The 20752-nt window shown below is 38.4% G+C and overlaps 1 protein-coding gene across 2 annotated transcripts in view; it reads right to left on the minus strand.

The window, feature by feature from the left end:
- The window catches only part of CHD9 (chromodomain helicase DNA binding protein 9), a 96613-nt gene extending 76086 nt beyond the window's left edge, over window positions 1-20527 (minus strand). For both annotated transcript variants that reach the window (XM_074913621.1, XM_074913620.1), the window contains exons 1-4: window positions 20427-20527; window positions 12403-12480; window positions 10697-10785; window positions 2385-3987 (exon numbers count right to left, since the gene is read on the minus strand). In XM_074913621.1, the coding sequence (XP_074769722.1) occupies window positions 2385-3821 (1437 nt within the window). In that variant the 5' untranslated portion in view covers window positions 3822-3987; window positions 10697-10785; window positions 12403-12480; window positions 20427-20527. The remainder of the gene's footprint in view (window positions 1-2384; window positions 3988-10696; window positions 10786-12402; window positions 12481-20426) is intronic.
- Window positions 20528-20752: the final 225 nt, after the last annotated feature.

The following is a 20752-nucleotide window of genomic DNA, read 5'->3' on the forward strand; positions in this document are numbered from 1 at the left end:
CACTTCCTCTTCACCCTTCACCTCAACTACGCTCGTGGGAGACCAATAGCCTCCACGCTAGTGTTTGCAGCTCTGGGTTCTGCTGCTCTGCTTCCTGGCAGCGAACTCAGGCACTGCTCCCTCGGCAGTACTGTACACACAGTAATAAACAGGATCACATTTCATTAGTAGCTACTATACCACGTGTCTTTAGGTTACAGAGAGAACTGACAAGTGTAGTTATTTGGGCTGTGCCCTCTTCTTCCCTCTCTCCAACCTTAAAAATAAAAGATGTTTATCAAAATCAACAGATTGCATCTCCTGCATCATTCAGTTAATCTCAAATACACAGCTGCATGTATACATTGCACCACAGTTTTACAGAAAAAGTTTCGCTAGTAGCAATTGACAATTACACACTCCATAAATACGAGAATTTGTAATGGAGAAGCAATCTACTGAACCAAGACCAAAGATTAAGTGTTTAAACCCCTATCTCTACATTAAGGACATTAAAGGGGTGGGGGGGGTGGGGGGGAAGTGTTAAATTGCCTCCTTCACAGGCCTGTGTCCTGCAAACTAACAAGAAGCAAGTCAGTAATTAAATTCTTTTCCTTCCCAACAGTTTTTTTTTTTCTCCAGTAAGACACCATTCTGTATTCTCAGGCAAAGAAAATATTGGTAGCAAGAATACAGAGAAGTAATACATTTATTACAATCTTTTTAAAGCTGTCTGCATGTATATATTTGATGTTAGAGTTGCCTCTATTTTGAAATGCACAGATTGAAAGTTAGAAAACATTTATATTCCCTCTCCCAAATACAAGCTAAACTCCTACTAGAATTTAAAACAGGAGTTTAAAATAAAATTCCTACTTTCACTGTTCACATGCACATGGATTTCAACAGTTTCTCAATTTTGGAAACCTGAAATAACCATCAATGGCAGCAGAATATGAATGTTTATCATATAGAAGCTACAGCCCCTTCTGCCAAACTATCTAACTGAAGAAGTTTCAGTTATTCCTGTCAAATCCAATTTGGGCTGGAAGCTACCAAGCATAACCAAACTGTGATAATATTAATGTATTAACTTACAGGTAATGCAGTCACTGATACCACTCTGGAAGCATTAACATGGAAAGCCACTAAACCAGTCTCTAAAACCATAGCAATATTTTTAAAGATTGATAGATTTTAAAAGCTGAAAGAATAATTATTTGTGCCTTTGGTTATTAAGCCTCTTCTATATTCAAGATGCACTTACTTTTGATTTAGGAATTTTTTAAGCTAAAAAATCTGCAAGAATCTGCCAAGGTATCTACTAGCTGCAATACAAATTACTTTGCTGCTTACAGTGTTGTGAAAAAATAACTTTAATTGCCCTATTTTGGTTTTGAAAAGCATAGCTACTCTTATAAAAGACTAAAGCAATCCAGAAACACTAGTCTTCATTTTAATTTATTGACTCTTACACACTTCCAATAAAAGGGAAGATGATGATACAAATGAAGAGAAAGGTCAGCATTAAAAAAAGTGAATTAATACCTCAATTAAAACTATTTGAAAATTCTCTACACGTTATCAGAAAGTCCTCATAAAGAACAGGCTGAAGATTGAAGGATTGTCTTTCTGAACTCTTCAGTGCTCAATTTTAATTTCTCTCAGATAATCTGAAAAGTACTCTCTGAAAAGTTTGTCTCTCTTGTATACTATTAAAAAAAGTACAATATAACTTCTATGCTATGTTGTCCTCCATGTGGAAGGCTTTAATACCTGCAGTAGATGCACACGTTACACTAAAATAACTGCAGTTTTTTGGTTTAGCCAAAAGCAACAAAATCAAACACAGACACAGCCTTTTATATGTTTTCTATGATTACTAATCATGTCAAAACCAAAGTTTGTACGTTTAGCTAATGAGCATGAGCACAAAGATACCAAGCAAAGGACTGAGTAAGAACAAAACCAGTGCAACTCCTGTGGAAATCAGCCACACAAGGCTTATTAAAGCTCTTAAAAGTATGTTGCTCTAAGTACTTTACAAGACAATAAGCCATCATATTTACACCAAAATAATAAAACAACCAACTTGGCTCTGCTGTACTTAAGAAATACAAGCAGCAGAAGGAGTAACATCGTTTTCTCTGAATTAAATATTTCAGGTCATATAAATCTTGTTTTCTGCATTGGTAAGAAAACAACAAGAAAGCAAGGTCTGCATCAACAGGCTTTTTTTTTTTTTTTCTCCCCTAAACTAGCTGTTAGACTTCTTCTGGGTCAAATAACAACAGCTCCGAGACTTCATTGTCATGCTTTGGCACAAGCACCAGTCACTATTATTCATTTCACCAGATCAACCAAATCAAACAGCTCAAACCCCCGCCCCCCAAATCCCTACATACCTGTCCTTGTAAGGTTACTCGACTTCTGTCTTGCAGATGCTGATTAGAAACTGAAGAATGCCAAGGATGGATCTGACTTTGAGACTGTGCCCGAACAAGATCAGATGACTGTGTTACTTGCTGTGGGGTTATATGGTGTTCTAAGTCATGCTCTAAAACATGGCTTGTGCTATCCTGAACAAATGCAGAATCATCAAACTGTGGTAGAAGGTCTTCCTGAAGGAGGTCATCCGGGTCAAGTCCTGTAAATGGTTCATTATGAGTCTCGACTTGATGAAGTAAGTTCTCATCTAAAGATGTAAAACCGTTGCTTTCAATAGGGTCAGTGAAATGGCTTATCTGAGAAGCAGAACCAGTAGAAGCTGAAAAATTAATATTCACAGGAGAGAGTTTTGAACTACTAAAGTTGCCCTGAGGATGCGCAGAATGCAACATTTGAAAACTATTTGAATTCAAAGGTGTATTAGGATTCAACATGTGCTCAGTTGTTTCTTGCTTGGTCCCTGTTTGAGATGTAAAGGCATCGCTTCCAGTGAAGTCAGAGATAGAGTGTGTCTGCTGGCTAGTAGAAAGAGCTGTTGTAGACTGAAGAAGGCTGGTAGGAGAAATGTGGTTATTAGAGTAAGAATAAGGAGATGAAAACTGCTGGCTATTATTGACAGAACATGGAGTAATAGTTGGGGACTGTCCATCAAAATTTCCTTCTTGATTCCCACAAAAATGTATTGAAGCACTTGCAGTTTGAGAAAACTGTTGAACAGACAGAGGCTGCTGTGAAGTCGATGGATTAGAAACTGGAGATGGGTGGTTAACACTGACTCTGAGAGAAGTAGATACGTTCACTTCCATGAAGTCTTTTGGCTGACTCAGAGCATCTTGCCCCGCGTTGTTTCTGCTTTGTTGCGACCGTAGCGAGGCACACTGATGCTGCGGTTCATTAGCCTGAAATAAGGCAAAGTCATGGTGTGCTACAAAGCTTTTGTTTTGCTGCATAGACTGAGAATGTCCTTGGTGAAAAGGGGACCCATTTTGATTCGAAACACTTGTGGCAGTTTGATGTCCCCACATAGGACTACCATCAGCCACATCTGGAAACATCCCATTAGACTGGTTTTGAGGATGAACCGGTGAACAGTTGAATTGAGAGTGTGGTGATAAGACGTTGTCAGCGGAGCTATTAAAAGACTGATTTACTGAGTGAAGTTTCAGTGAATCATACTGATTCAGCTGATCAAAGTCACTTAGCTTTTGTTGATTTTGAGCATCTTGCACATGGTTCAATGAGTCTATGTGCAAAGGTTCAAATTCTGCACCCAAATTCAATTCATCAACAAGTGAAACAGGTCCAGGCTGAACAAAGGCATCATCTGACAAACCTTCTAAGGTCTCACTAAAAAGATTGGCATCATCAAAAAAATCCATCATAGGATCAGTCATCTTGATAGGTCTGTACTGCTTTTTCTCTCAACTCCAAATGGAGTCAATTTTGGCTCTCTGCAGTAAACAGAAACAAATGACATCCAGCGGTCACCACCTTATCCAAGGCATGCCAGCATCCATTAGTGCTTCTGATGAAACATTCGTCTTAAAGTGTTAAAGCATCCTATGGGAGTGGAAAAAAAAGAAAAAAGAGGAAAAAAGGGAAAAATTACTTTCATGATTCTCATCCCTCCTTCCCCTCCCCAACACTTTTACAGATTTTGGATATTTTTTTCATAACTTTACAGTTTAGTTAAACCACAAATCAATTATATTTTCTTATACTTGACGCCCTGTCCAGCATTGGTTTTGTGCCTTATGTAATTAAAGATTTATTTGATGTTTTAAATATAATGGTTTCATTTCTTTCATTCAGTTTGCTCTATTATGTAAGCATAATTTTAGATTCTCCTTTGCCATTTTCATTAAAACTACCAAATTTTAACAAATTGTGGGTTTTAGTAGTCCAGAATTAAAATCTGTTTGCAGAAATAAATCATAATACATAAAATGTATACAATAATTCTGTATGTTTAAACAAGAAACTTAAGAAGTTATAAACCACATTTAAAAACAAAACTCCCTTGACTTCACTAGGAAAAGCTGAGATACTGTTTCTTCTATTTAAGTTGCATTAAGTAAGAATCTGAAAAATTGTATTTTATCTCATTTAAAGACAGAATAGAACTCTTATTTAAAGGAAAGACAAGGGGATGAATACAGTGACATAAAGTTAAACACAGGAAAAGAACTCCCTCAGGTTCAACAGTTTACACACCTAGTTTTGAAACACGAGTTGTTTTTCTTTATTTATTCATAGTATAGCTGTGTGATCACCAATGAATTAGTTTGCAATCAGGGATTTCAGGCACGAGGAGCTGAAAAGGATGGTTAGTTTAACTAGCCTAAAAATGTGCACATTCGTAGCGTAATCAAACAGAATGAGAAATGAATGAAAATGTGTCTCTGATAATTTACTTCCCCAGATAACTAGTAAACATCTAGAATAGAGGAGCAATCACTTTAAATGAGCATCTTCATGGAATAATCATTCCTTTATCCTGTCAGTACATATATCTAATTACTATAAAGAAAAAAAGGAAATAAAACAGCCACAGCTCTTAATTGCTGACCCTACTGCTAAAGCTCACCTTTATATTCTACTCCACTTCAATGACAATTCTTCATTAATTAATTCTCCTAAGAATAAAATGGTTATAGGATCCTTCCAGAAACAGACACCCTGGAAATCTGAAATATTCTCTGATGGACAAAGTTCATGTTGAACACATTAAGTACAAAGTAGTCTTCAATAAGCTGATGAAAATCTGTTCTGTTTACACTCCTAATCCACTGAAAGCATCATGACCATAGTCAGAATAAAGCTTAACGTAAATTAATAAACCTTATTAAGAGTTTGAGTATATAAAATTTCTGGTCTACGCAGAAAAAGGATGCATCCTGTATCACACTGAAAGACACCAATTGGTGACATCTATTAAGTATGGATTGATATAAGCATTAATCACTGTATAGAGAACAAGCATGCTATAAGAAAATGCACAGAAGCTTAGAAAAGTGACCACTTAGCACAGCAAAGTAGCCATGGATTCCAGATGATATATGAACAACTTACTGCTTAAAGTTAGGACTTCCTGAAGTCCCAAGTTAAAGGAAGCGCTAACATAAATTAGACCCCATTATCTTCTGCACTGATTAAGCCGTCTTTTATTGATTAAAAGCAACAGAACAACGACTTGCCCAGTTGCAAACACCTTCCAACAGATGATAAACCTGCATCAGGATCCTGGTAGATGATGTGGCATGGTTTTAGGGTTTTGTAGCATTTCCAATATAATCACCTCTCCTTTTTGGATATTTCAACTCAAAAGGTAAGTCAGGCAAGAGCTATTTTAGCTAAGAGAAGACAACCAAGTCAGATTAAATACAAGGAAAGAATATTGTAGAAACAAAACAAATGACCCAATTAAAGAAATCCCCATATGCAGAAAGATAGATGAAAGTTATGATAGCCATGTGTAAAGCATCATGTTCCATGCTATCAGGGATTCCACTGTTAAAAACTCAGATTTGAAGCCCGTATCGATACAAGTTTACATATTGAGATCAGGTATCAATAGCTCAGCGGACTGCATACAGCTCCTTGGTTATGCCCAGAGATAAACTGTATTTCACTGCAATTTATAAAGAAGGCTATTCAATTTGTGTTAACTTGAAAAAAGGAGAAAAAAAGATAGATTTGTTCCATTTTTAGCAATATAAGATACAATAGTACTTTTTTTTTTTTTTTTTTTTTTAAACAGAGATTAAGTGACCTATGAGTCGGTTACCCTATGGTAATTAACTACTATACATGCTCTTGAGTTTAACTACATAGTAGTCTAGAACGATTGAACAGGACTAAAACAACCCCAGATTGAAAAAACACATACCAGACAATCTCTTCATGTTTTATTAAATGACTTAACTTTATAGTAAAAAATGGGAAGAAAAAGCATGCATAATGGCATTCTACAATATCAATATCTAAGAACGCCTCGGACCAATTCTAGACAATTAAATGAGCACCACACCAGAGGTACAACCTGACAAAGCAACTGGAAGACTACAGCCGCTGTACTTGAATTTAAGAAGTTATTGTCCCCTATAAAATAGAATTGCTTCAGCAATATTTACCAACTATAGGATATTTGGTAAAATTAGGAGCTTCCTGATGTGGGTTTTGTTTTGTTTTTAAAGATAATGGAACCCAGAGGCATTCAGTGATGTTTCTAACTAGTACTTAGTTTCTCCCTTTGTATTTTAAACTCTCACCTTCATATCATCTATCTGGTATGAAGTTGAGAGAAAAATAAGCAGCAGGAACTACTACTACTGGGTAACTACTAATGGCTATATAACAAAATAATACATTAGACTCACTATTCTGAAAAAAAGTTAGTTTTTCTTTTTAATTAACAAGACGTTTTCAAAATTTATTTCCAGGAAGCATCAACACTATCCCCCAAGTTAAGCTGAAACACGTTTCAAGATTTGCCACCTTCAGATATGCTTAAACATCTAGGATTTAAACAGTAAATTTTTTCAGATTGTCAACTGTACCATTTCATGTCTCACACAAAACATATAATTTTCTGCCAGAAGTATTAAGTTATTCTACAAACATTCTTGAATCAGAACAGAAACATCTCCCAGCTCTTGTTTTTTTGTCTGGTTACCATTCATTAAACTGAACACCTATACTTTCTTTAATCTACTAGTTCTTAACATTAAGAGATCTGTTTTAAATTACAGATTTAAACCAAAGTATTAGAGCAGGAGAAATTGTATTAAAATAGATCTTAAGAGTCCAAGTGCATGGAAAAATACTAATTTCTGCATAAGCCATGTTTTTCATTTAAAAACAATGTTGTATTCTGTATGGTCTAAAACTATCATTTCAAATTACAAACAATATAAATCAATGCACTGTTGCTGTTACTCTTAACCAGCAAAAGCAGCTCTCATGTACTACTACTGTAATTCCAACTTTTTAAAACTTTAAGATCCTTTTCAAATTTTACTGGTTATATTCAAAATGCTCAGAAAGGAAACTGGCTATACACAGCCCAGCCTAGTTTGATTCCTTCCCTTAGGTGTGTGCAACAAGAATGAATCAATCCTGGAGCTAGGCTAGGAAACTGAGGTTTCAAGTTAACACAGCTTAATGCAACTCCCTGCAAAGGGGAAAAAAGAAAGAAAAAGAAACTTCCTCCATTTTGACTGTCCATCAGAGTTTAATAACAACCCTTTATTCCTGTCAGTACGAAAGACCAAGAAGAAAGACAGCCTGAAAGTCACAAAAAGATGATTCCCTTTTATACCACACTAGTGTGTGGCAGATCTGAGTTGCAAAAAGACAAGCCATAGTTACAGACCCAAGCAAGAGCACAAATTAAGAGAATGGTACAAGATTTAAAGACTAGAAGAAAGATTTTACACAACATATCAAAAAAGAATGAACACATAAGAAAACAGAATGAAACAAAGACATCATCAAATTGTGCTTTCAAAAAAACGAAGTGGGAACAGCAGTAAAATACAAGATAACAAAAAGCTACTGATGTATTTCATTAATTGCATTGTTGATTACTTTTGATGAAGTGACAACGAAAACAAGCTACTCTAGTTATAAGCAAGTAAATCACATACAGATTCAGCACATTACCATGATATCCACATGACAGACTAAGTATCACTGCTTCACATGATTATGTGTGACAGTATCATAAATAAGAGAAGGTCAATGACTTTGATGGCCATTTTTCACAAAAGAAATTGAAACAGTGGCTATCCAGACAAATAACAGAAGCTATCTCAGAAAGAAGATAGGGACAAGTTAGTGGACAGAAGGAATTAAAACGTCATAAAAGCATGACCTAACAGAAATCCAGACTACAGGCAAAAGACACAGAAGGGGCAAGATCGGATAGTCTTAATTAGGGAAGAGTTTTAACATTATATGCATGCAAAGTGTTTTGGTTTGGGTTTTTTGTTTGTTTGTTTAGGAAAGCAATGCAACCAGTCATAACAGACTTACAAACAAGAGATCTGCCAAAGAGACTGAAAAAAATAATTGTGTTTGCTATGTTCTACGCAGCATACAATAGCATAACAGGTTTGTGGCTTTGTACGATTTGCCCATCTATTAGCAGATGGAACAATGTGTAGCCAATACAGCGAGTTAAGAAACAAACACTCAAAAAAACTGATCACTTCTGCATAATATTCGGAAATGACAGAGACACTCCCCCCAATATTAAAAATAAAAGACAATTACACTATCATTTTTTGTCAGATTTAATTATAACTAAAGCTTTGACTGAGTTCACAAAGCTGCAGTAAATGAAATAATACAGAAGTTACTTCCCACTGATGCACCAATATAAATTATATTCTATTATAGATTTAAAGATCAATGTACATGCTGAATTTAAAACGGACAGAGAGACAGCACGATTTTCTCAAAATCCCAGAAACATAGAAGATCAGAAAAAAAGAACATTTAGATATTTAGTGGAGATGAATTCTTTTATGTGCTAACAGAAAGGAATGAGTAAGTCTTCGTACAAGAGTGCCATGGTATCTGTAGCTAAAAAGATTCTGTTTCTCTTATTGGACTGAAAAGATGCAGTTTCTCTTGTTAGTATCACTAAAACTAAGAGAAAACTTGTTTGGGTAGCCTGTTTCATTAAATTAAAAAAAATATACATCCAGTTATATATACATAAATATGCATTATTTTATTTTAAAACTGCTTTTCATTGGTATGCATTTAGAATTGTTTTTGAGTAATGAGCCATCCCTTTAGTAAAATCATACCCTCAACATACTGATTTTATTCAGAATTCTGTAACAGAGTTCACAGACATCATGCTAAATACTCCAGAGACAACTCAAGTACCTTGCATTTTGATTTGAAGATTAGGAAGACAAAGATCTGAAACTGATGGTCTTTAAATGCTTGGGACAAGGTTCCAGTCCTTGGCTATAGTTCCAAGTCTGATTAAGAGCGTAAAACTGGAGCAAACTGACTTGTGTGTGCTTGTCACAGTAATTCAGAGTAGTCTGTTCTTGTACCTACACTGGTTTTTGCTTGCACCAAACACTTCATTATAACTGTTTCCCCTCTGTAGTCCTCAGACATGCATGAACTCCCTTCTACCACCTCTCCTCATTTCTCACAGGTAGCCTCTGGGAAGTAAGTATTAAAAGTTTGTAGAGAAAAAAACCTCCAGTAACTGTCAGCTGTCACAGTCATCCATAAAAGTTCAAGTCAACATACATGACAAATGACATTTCACTTGGAAAGAAAACCCATCTTCCAATGCAACTAAAGACAAATTTCTACCATTCTCAGAGATTTTTGCCTTCACTGTGAATGGGACAGCTTCTTTATTGAGAACAGCTTTGCTTAAGCTGAACAGAGCAAAATCACACCAGAGAAAGTATATCACAGTATTCTCTGTATAAAACAGCGTATCAGAAAGTCCCACAGTATACGTTTGGGCCACTTACTATACTTCTTTAAAAGATCCATTTTAACATTAATTTTTTAACTCAAGGCAAACTTATAAAGTCTCAAAATCAGCAAGCAGTGCTTAATATATGGAGAGAATACATTATAACAAATTCTGTAATGTAAGAAGTAATCTTAGCTGTTTTAGAGACAACAAAATTACCAATACTAGCAGCATTTAGAAAAATTCTATTTTCTAGTAAGACTTCTGTGGTTGCTTTGTTTCTCCTGTTTTGAAGCGGGGGTGTGTAATACCACAAACCTTTTTCAGATGAAACATGGTTTATATTATTGAAAAAAAAGTGTTGTTTGTTTTTTAATACTACGAAATTCAGATCCTTTCCTTTTGTTGCTTTCCAGGATGGAGTTTCTTTCTTCCCAAAACTCCAAATTCAAAAGATGTATGGTGAGATTACAGCCTGTAGAACTGTTGTACATCAGAAAAGGAATCCCAAATCACAAAGCAATTTTTAAATTATTTACCTATATCCCACCATGTTATTCCTCTGTCTGCACATTAAGAGTTAGAGTGATTTAATTAGAGCATTTCTACTTAGATATAGGAATTACAAAGTTTAATAATTATTTTGTGCCAAAATTAAAGAGCTAGCACAGGCACCTAAAGAACCCTATACTATAAAGGTATCTGATCAATCTATAAGATGTAAAAATCAGTTGTTGAAATCTTCTAAATTAAAAATATATCACGAGATACTTAAGAAATCAGTGCAAGTCAGATAAAAAATATCCTTACCCATGAATATAGAACACATCTCTTTAATGAAGAATTAAGAAGCTCAGAGATATGCTTTAAATCCAGATGGATACCTCATCATTAGAGACCTGAAAATTCAACATGGTAAACAAGTCACACAATAACCAACTTCAGCAACATACATTCAAATGTAACATGTTACACTCAAAAAATTAACAGATGCCATAAAAACAAGAACACCAAAATTAATACACAATCACTAGTACCCATGGTTTTATAAATGTCTGCTAAATAGGCAAGTAAAGTGCTCGTTTTGTAGGACTACTGAAAAACAACCCAACCCTCTAAATCTCTAAGATTGAAGGGAAGAGTCTGCACCAGAAGGCTAAAAGTTTTAGGGCCACTTGAAGACACAGTGGAAGGACCAGGAAAAGGTTTTGAGGTAAGGTTTTAAACCTGTCAATGCAAAAAGCCCCATACCTATTATCTTGTAATAGCAATATGCTATTACATACTGCCAGATGTACCTGCCAGTAGGAACTGATGATGCCTTTCTAGGGGAGCATACTTGCATGACAGCTTTATCCTACTCCTTGCCTCAATAGTAGGCCGAGGAGCTCTACTTCAAGAGGTTCTTTTAAACTGAAAAAGACTTCAAAACATTACAGTTTAAGGGAAAACGTGCATAGGGTCAAGGTAAAGGCTTCTAGGGCCTCAAAGCAAACAAAACCATCCCCTAACATTAAAACAGACAAAAAGTTAGTATATGAACTTACATTCTATACCAGTCTTCTTCCATAAACAATGCTACTCTTTCAAAACCATGATCGTCCTCTCCAAGGCACTGAGCACCCTCCAATCCCAATAAATAGAGATTTCCCTCTCCCTAAATAGTTTCTTAGTGAGAAACTCTTACAACACCTTTGCAAGACTACTAATACAGTTCAACTTTTAACTTTTACTAAAAGGTAAGATAGCATACATCACTGCATTAAGAAGCAGATTCTAACACAAAGATTATTTCTTCTCACATCTTTGAGACAAGGCTGTAACATATGTCAAAGACATAAATTGGTTATAAGTGCTATCAAAAGCCTGCAATGTTGCAGTAAAAAAATTTTATTCAGTACTAATTTGGTACATAAATTATTACATTTATCCTCCTTTTATTATTCAGTAACTTCAAGACTTACTTCAAGGTTGCTAAACTGTCTCTGCTTGGCAATAACAGGAACACTTAACATGCAGAGATTTTTTAACACAAGTTTTTTTCTAAAATTCATAAACATAAGCATGCACCTTAGCACATATTAGGTAAAGGTGGCTAAAATAATTCCATGTTTGTTTGCCATCTATGTGAAGTTTTCACATCCAGAAATCAGAATCAAGTTCAGAATTATTTAATCATCAGGTTTTATGCAGCATTTCAATGTATTTTTAATTTCTAAACTTCTGTTATTTATAAGTTCTTTGTTCACTAAAACAAAGTTATAGCATAAAGGTTTTACAATATATAAATTAACTGCATAGAGGCATTCAAAAATGTATTTTTATTCGAAAAAAAGAAAACCTGAAAACTTGCAATTAAGTGATTATCCTAGCTGAAAGAGTTCAACAGTAAAAAGAGAAACCTAATTTATCTGTAACTAACATATAATACAAACACTATCTTGGATATTCCTCAACTAGCCATTTTGGATCCTTCATGAATCCTCAAAATTAAGAGAAAAGAAGATGTTTCTTACTCTTTAGGACAGGGTCCACTTGCTTGAACAGCTTCCAATATGGAGACAATTGTGAAGTACTTAAAAGTTTGAAAAATCCTGTGTTGAAAAGAAGGAAAAACCATATATAACTAGATAGACATTCACCTGACATACAATACATTATTCTAAATGTAAAATAAAACAAATTCCTCAGAGAGTGGAAGAATCACTGATGATTACACTAAGCGCCAAAGAGAACTGCACACAACTGGAACGCTTTCTTAAGTAGCAAAATGAGATCCAACTCCACAGAATCTCAAATAAGCTATACTGTATGTGAACTTCTAATTACATATTTATATAAATATATATATCTGTTAAATGTGATATGGTAAAAAAAATGTTCTATGAAGTCTCCTTCTTTGGCAGACAGTCTTAATGCTTGCTTTTAAATTTTGAATTGAGAAAATTCACTGACACACAACAAAGCTTATACTGTATTAAACAGAACCAGAACTAGATTTGTTATAAAAATGCCTAGATACATATTAAGCTATCTTAGAAAGTTTTAAAAAAATTATCTTCCACAGCCCAACTAATATAGTCTCTTCATAAAATACTGAAAAAAAATATACATTTCACTAAATACACACAGTTCCTTAAGTTGTTGATGGAATCCTAAAGCAGTAGTATTACTAAAAAAACAATTTTGAACAGAAGTCTTTCTCATTTTGGACACTAAAATGCAGACTTGTGCACACATTAGTGTAACTCGAAATAAACTATTCATTTTAATTAGTTTAGAATAACCACTTTATCACGATTTCTATTTTTTAAAACGCACATAAATTTAATAAAACAATTTAGGTTTGTACAAAATTCTTGTCTGCTTTTATGTCTTCAGTCTTTGCAACTACCTCTAGAAAAATTTAACAGCACCAGTTTAAGAAGTTATTATTTTCAACTACTTCCTCTCTCTGCCAAAGGCTGTTGCCCTCAAAGCACAGCCTGCAGAACAAAACATGCATGTGTGCATCAGCTGCTTCAGCATACAGTCTCCCAATGTAGTTTTAACCCTTCCTCTTGTTAGTTTAAACAAACCCGTTAAACTTTGCATTCTGTCATTCATATTTTGTGGGCATTAATTGCAATAAAGGGACACTACAGAGAATGATAGCATCTTAATTTGCTACAATTGATTGTGAGCTAGAAAAATACCAGAAGCTCATAGAATCTTCTTGAAAAGAACAAAATTTGTCCCCCAAGTCAGTTTATTTTGGTGAAAAAAACCTGTTAAGTTCAGGGGTTTGGCCACAAGGCTACTCAAAGAAGCCATACTAGTAAGGAGTTCTGCTCTTTAAAGACTATTGCCATTTTGCTTCTCCAAGGTGTAAGTGTGAGGACTTTCATAAATTTCAGGACTTAAGTGAGTTCCTTCTTATTTTTCTAAGACAGATAGCAAAAATTCCCAAAGTTCATTTGGTTTGAATACCACTAAACCCAGCTTTTTTTCTTTAGGAGATCTGCCCACAAATCTTAGTGTATCTGTACAGAATAGGAATGCCTCTCTTTAGTTGTCAACAGAGTTAGAATAATATATTCAGTGTAATACATTTGTAATTTACAGTTTACTTCTGGTCAATAGACAGTTACACAAGCTTCCTTCTGAGTTTAAAAACAAAATCCTGTTGGTGCTGTTCAGATTTCTGATGTAAGCATTATAGAGTTTCTATAGTTTCATCATAAAGTTCACCATTACACCTTTAACTAAACCTAAAAAATATGTTTCTTAATTCTGGTATCTTTCCTGAGGGCCTACACTGCCATTTTAAGATGTAGAGAGACATTTGCATTGAAAACCAGAAAAAAGCCTTCTCATTTTCACATGTGGCCTAAACCAAGATTTCATTACAAAACATCAGAGACAAAAGACTTCACAGCATAGCCCTCTTTGAATTCACAATCTGATAATACACTGACTTCCAATAATTCTCATGTTCTAACCTGGTAAGCATCTTTGTGAACTACTGCAAATTTATAATATGGACGTACCAACTAGAATAATGCAAAGGATCACGGACGTTTTACAGATGCCTATGGATCACCATCTACAAGTACAGACCAACAGTTGTTAAGACTTGACACTGATAGATACAAGTTTTCTCTGTGAAAAAAGGAGCATAATCTTGACACAACCAGATTAGGATACCATGGTAGTACTCTACTGTACAGAACAGGTCCAGACTTCACACTCCATACTACATCAGCTGGCATAAGGAGTTTCACCTATAACACAAGCCTATGTCTTTCAGAGAGAGAGACTGCATACAATTTTTCTGCTTTTTGAAAAAAAAAAAAATTCTAAGATTTGATATCAAAGTTACTCAAAAAAAGTTCCTCCCAACACATGTTATGCGAGACACTCCGAGTTTGTGATTTGTTCAATATACTCTTTTTAAATTAGGAAATCGATTAAAACTGGTAGTAACTGAAGCAAAATAACATTCTTCATCATTTCATGGTTTCCAGCAGACTCGGAACATGTTCCTGAATTCACCTTCAATAGCCAGAGACTCCAGACAACTTCTACTATAACGTCAATACTCTACCACAAGAGTCTGACAAAGTGGACTTCTAAAAAACTTTCCCAGCTAATGAGACAACACTTATCTGTACCTCAAGTGTATCTACAAATTAATTCTTAATAACTTACCTACAAATCTGGCTCTGCAGCTAGAATTTAGTTTAGCTTCTGAACACTAGCAAAAAATACTTTAAAAAAACTACAAGCTGAAACCACCAACATTGTATTATATGGAATCAAGCCCACTGTATTACCTAACACTGTTTTTAATGTTGGTGGAAGCCACTAACTACAATGGCTTTACTACAGGCTAACTGAAAACAAAAATAGATCCTATTTAATGCTCAGATTTCTTCTAACATATGGAATATCAGATGGGTAGATTTTCATGCCATTATACAGATGTAATCTTTCTGAAGCCTAAAACTTTCTTCATTAGGGTGTTAAGTATCAAATGTAATAAAATCACTCTTCAAAAGCTGTTTGCAGAATAAATCTTGCAGGAGTTCCTGAATTTTACTGACCAACATAGAAGAGTGAACCAAAGTTTTAATGCTGCTCATGCAACACAAAGAAAGCGCCAAGAATGTATTGCAGAAGGAAATAATTTGGTAACCAGAGTTACTACATTTTCTAATATGACTCAGATAAAGAATGAAGTCAAAATTACTATTTGTCTTCACAAAAAAAGATGGGAACATTTTTCCATCTTCCTGCAAACTTTAACTGTTGATTTAAGATCAACACAGAAACACGCATCTTAAAAAAAGACGCACGTACACGGGTGACCTAAAGACATTACTAGTTGGTACCTCTTTGGTGATATGGATGAATGAAGTTGAAATGTCAACACATTTAATCACTGACAGATGCCATATCATACCAATATACTTCTGCTGAACTCTTAAGTTTAAAAAAATGCTTCCTCCCGTGTAACTTGTTTCTTGTAGCTTAGTAAGTGAACATAATGTAAAGGCAGCACTGAAAGGGGAACTTGGTTCCCAGGTGCTGCCAAAAGCAGTCTTTTACTTGATCACTAAAGCTCATTCTAAGAGGTAGCTACCTGCCTATCAATCTAAATACTACAACATACATATATTTTGAAACTATTATTAAGATGCTAATGCTAATGCTGAAGTCAAGCTATAGCTTCATTAGCCACATTGTTAAAAAGTGTTTGATTTAGAGTTGGCCTTCTGCAAGTTTCAAACAATGCTGTTACTCAAAAACACAGTCATTGTAAAGCACATTATACCTTTTTCATGTAATACTTTAGGAAAAAATACTGCTTAAAACAGATGTCTCCTCCCTGCACTATTGTAAACAAGAAAGTCTCATGTTCAGCCTGTTTGACTTTTGGCCAGATTGCTCTCACATTTATGAATTGGCCAGACGGATAAAATATGAGAATCCTGCTATTCCTTCAGCCAAAGCAAGAGCTGCAAACCCTTTCTGGTGGCTGTTGTATCAGCAAAATTACTTCTCAGCATCATAGTTTCTTTTGTTGAAGGGGAAAGAGAATACATCAATAATATTCTAAAATATTTTCAATAATGCTATCAATTCTTGAATGTTTGACTAAACAAACAGATGGTTTCTCCATCACCCATGTATGTGTACGCAGATACCCAGCATTCCTGAAGCACCATTCCTAACTACAGGAAGAGCACTAGAAAATAAAATGAGACACTACTTGAGCCTGGGAAAGTGTGAGATTTCTAAGTGCTCATTAAGCCCACAGCTCCTTAATTTGATAGAACTAAGACCTTTAAAAGGACAAATACAGATACTGACAAATACAGTCAGTGGAAGAACATGAAGTATCCAGAAAACTAGTTTGGTTAGAAAAGAAAATGAGTGCTAAGGACTACCGGATTTCAGTTAAACAAAGAAAAATATTTCATCTGGGTGATTTATAAACATACATACCAAACATTACTGAGAATTCAGTTTATATATATTGGTGGAGAGAAACAGAATACTGCATCCCACTGATGAACAGTATCATGACATTCGACTCCATCAGACCCAACTTACCCTCATCCTAGACTGGATGAAAAGTATTAAAAGTAATGATGCAGTGTTCGAGCACTTACTTCAGCAAGACTGATACAAAAGAGAAAATCCAGACCCATAAAATACGTAATTGTCCAGCTTACCTGTACTTTTGAAGTGTTTGAAGATACATATAGTCTAATTATAGGGAAAATTTGTATTGTAAAATTGTAACATACCCCCCCCCCCCCCCCCAAATCTTACAACTAGTCCTATTATAAAGCACGTAAGAACAAAAGTGCATCTATCCATTTACTTTATAGGTTGCACAAACAAGGCAATTTTAGAGCAGCATGTCAATCTTTTTGTTTTAATCTGCCTCCATCACTAACTTGTCTCTCTCATAAAAGGAAACAAATGAACAATGCCTGTTTTAGGGCCTCTATAGTCTCTTAGTAGTGGTTCATGTCATACATCTTTTAGATAACATCACTAAAAATACTTTTTTAAAAACCACACTGTGCTTTCATCAACATTTCTCCATGACTGCATTCTTGGACTAATCTTCAGGAGCATTTAGCACCAGCAGCTCATGTGAAATGAGTAGGTGCTAAGATACCTCAAAATTCTGGAAAATTTGTAAGACTTAAAATTCCAGTTCCTTTTAGAGGAAAAATGACAGCTTTACTCAGAGTGAAGTAAGTTAATACATCTTCATCCTGAAGAACAGCATGAATTCTTATAAATAGAACTACTTGGTTGAACACAAACAAGTTAGCACAAAGTAAACCACCACTGACGCATTGTAACTACTTATGTGCTTGCCCTTATCATCTTATAAATGCAAAGTAAATTGATGTAGCTTACACACCAATGGAGAGGGAGGGGAAGAGAAAGCTACTTCAAATTTACTTTAAAGTTAGAGAGTTCACCATGGGCACTAACCACAGAGTTGTTGATATCTGAAGTTCACATCTTACCTTACTTGCCACTAATGTCTCTGTGTGCCCTTGATTTATACATAGGGCCTGGCACTTGGATCCCTGAACTAGTTAACTTTCAAGAACATGTATATTAATTCTTGGTCTTTGGTTTATAAAAACTGGGCATTGAAGACCATGGCACTTTGAAAGCCTCATCATTATTCACTAGGGGTGTGAGGGGTTGCAGGTGTGTAGAGACTTCGTGAGTAGGTAAAATGAAAATATATTAATTGCTACTCTTTAACAGTTAAAGTACAGGATAGGAATAATTAGTAATTTTAAAATATTTACCTTGTGAAAGAAACCAGCAAAAAGTTGATCTATGAACCAATCAATTAAAACTCCGAGACAGGCTAAAAATCCAGGTATTGCTCAGAGATGACTGAATGTTAATATTCTGCCTTGAACGCTAAAGATATTTATATTTGCATAGGAATAATTACATGTAAAACAAGGTGAAATAATCATTTTACCTCACACCTGCCAAATGGGAACTTCACGGTGTCAAATGACACAGGTTTAAAAACAGATGCAGAGAGCTCTTAGGACTGATGGGCCTAGTCTTCCTGGGAGAGGAGGATTACTTTTTCTGGCTACTTCTTACAAAGTCTCAAAAAAGACACAAAAGGAGAACTAGAAACCTTATCCCTTCACACAGATTGTTATTTTGTCTCCATGAGCATACATTGTAACACTAGTGGGTTCAGATCTCTTCTACGTAAGGGAGGGAGACTGAGCTTTGTTTTCTCACACTGATGAAGTTAACTTTCATGAACTGAAGGAAGTTTTTAGTTGCTAAAATTCAAGGCACTACGATACAGTGACGAGTGCAAACGATTTCTTACAAACTGAAAGTGTATGCATCAGCAACCTCGATGTCAAAGCAATACAACCATATGAGTGAATTCTGGACTCTTTTCACCTGTTTTTTATCCCTGTTCACAAAAATCTGTGCGTGAAGAGGGAATGAAGAGGTTTAAACATTTCACTGCTTTAAGCCCCACTAGGAAATAGCATAATTTCTCCACTTCATTAAAATAAAGATGCATGCCCCCTATCCACCTAGTGCTATGCACATACAGTACCGAGCTAACCCTCAAAATCCTCTCCTGGCCATCTCCGACGGAAGTCAGCTTGTGGCCCCTACCTGAAAAATGCCCGTCCATAAATTCCAACCTTGCACTTCCAGAGCCAAGTCCCTTTTTAAGCCTCCACCCATGCAGCGGGAACCTGCAGCCATGCGCCACTGGTTCTCCTCGCCCCCGAAGGACAGCAGACTGCATGCCCACCTCCACCTCCGCCGGACACACCTCACCAGTGTCAACCCTCCCCCCTTCCCATATCCCTTTCCCCAGCTCCCACGTTTTCTGCCTGTTGTGGATCCAAGCCAGCGGGCTGCCAAACTCAGCTCCTCTTTTTTTCCTACTGCTTCGCTTGCCCCGGGAAATTATTCTAATTCCTCCCTCTGCCCACCCCTATTATCTTGCGTAGTGAGAAACCAGGTCTAACATTCCCACTTTTCTGCCTGAGAGGGTGCCACATCCCTTCCCTGCCGCGCAGGCCCCCTCCTCATCAATACTGGGTGGCCGGGGGATCCTTGTGCTGCCTTCCTCCACCCAAGCCCTTCCTCCCGCTGGCGGAGAGAGGGGCAGGCAGCCTCCTCCTCCCACTTCCCTGAGGAGACCGGCCCTCTTCCCTTCGCCCTGCCATCTTCTTACCTGAAGGAGGCCGGGGCCAGGACTTCCAGCCTCTCCGGCACCCCGCTACCCGGGCGAGGCCCGATTCCTCCCCTCCAAACTTTGCCCCCCCCCCCCCTCCAACCCGCCGGCCGCCCCCTCGGCCCCGCCGCGGGGCAGGGAGAACGGGGGCGACGGGGACCGCATCCCCGGGCGCCCCCGCCCGCCCCGCCGCCTCCACCCTGCCCCGCTCCACCCCCGCCGCCCCCAGGGAAAGCTCGCCTCGCCGCCGCCCCCCCGCCTCCGCCAGAGAAGTGCGAGGCACCGGCGAGGAGCCCCGCGCCCGCCGGCTCGGCCGCCGGTGTCGGCGAGGGGCGGAAGCAGGTCGAGGCGCGGCGGCGGCGGGGAGAGCCCGGGCGGCGAGCAGGCCGCGCCGCGCCGGCCCCCGGCGGGAGGAGGGGCGGGGGGCTGACGGGGCGCCGGGGCCAGCCGGTGTCTCCGGCACCTGGAGCGCGGCCTGCTCCGGAGGCGGCGGGGAGCAGCCCGTCCCTTCGCACGTACTCACCGCCGGGTTCGCCATTACGCGGCGGCGGCGGCGCCTGGAGCCGCCGCCGCTGCCCGGCAGGAGGCACACGCGCGGGGCGGAGGCGGAGGAGGAGATGCCCCGCGCCTGACAGCTCCCCGCCGGGGCGGCCTCGGGCAGACGCGGCGGCTCAGAGGCGGCGGCAGGAGCGGCGGCGGCGGCTTCCCCTCCCCCCTGGGGGATTCCCCCCGCCCCCCCCTCCCCTCCCGCCCGGGGAGCCGCTGGCCGAGGGCGGCACTTACCGGGCGGCGGGGCGGCTGGCGCAGGCCGGGCGAGGCGGGCGGCGGCGGCGGAGCGGGCGAGGGCGGCGCGGCGTGCCCGGCTCCCTCCTCCCCCCGCCGCCCACTGCGCAGCCCGGCGGGAGGGGCGGCCGCGCGGGGGGCGAAGTTTCACTCGCTCCGCGCCGCGACCCCACCGGCCCCAGCGAACCCGCGGGGACGGGCCGGGGGGCGCATTTGCATATTTGTCACCCCCGCGCTGATTGGCCGCGCGCGCGGGGGCCGCCGCCGCGCGCTGACACGGCGCCGCGGGAAGGGCGGGGGGGGGCGGGGCGGGGGCGCGAGCGGCG

Source organism: Athene noctua, chromosome 9, assembly GCF_965140245.1.
Source record: "Athene noctua chromosome 9, bAthNoc1.hap1.1, whole genome shotgun sequence".
In the NCBI taxonomy this organism is placed as follows: domain Eukaryota; kingdom Metazoa; phylum Chordata; class Aves; order Strigiformes; family Strigidae; genus Athene; species Athene noctua.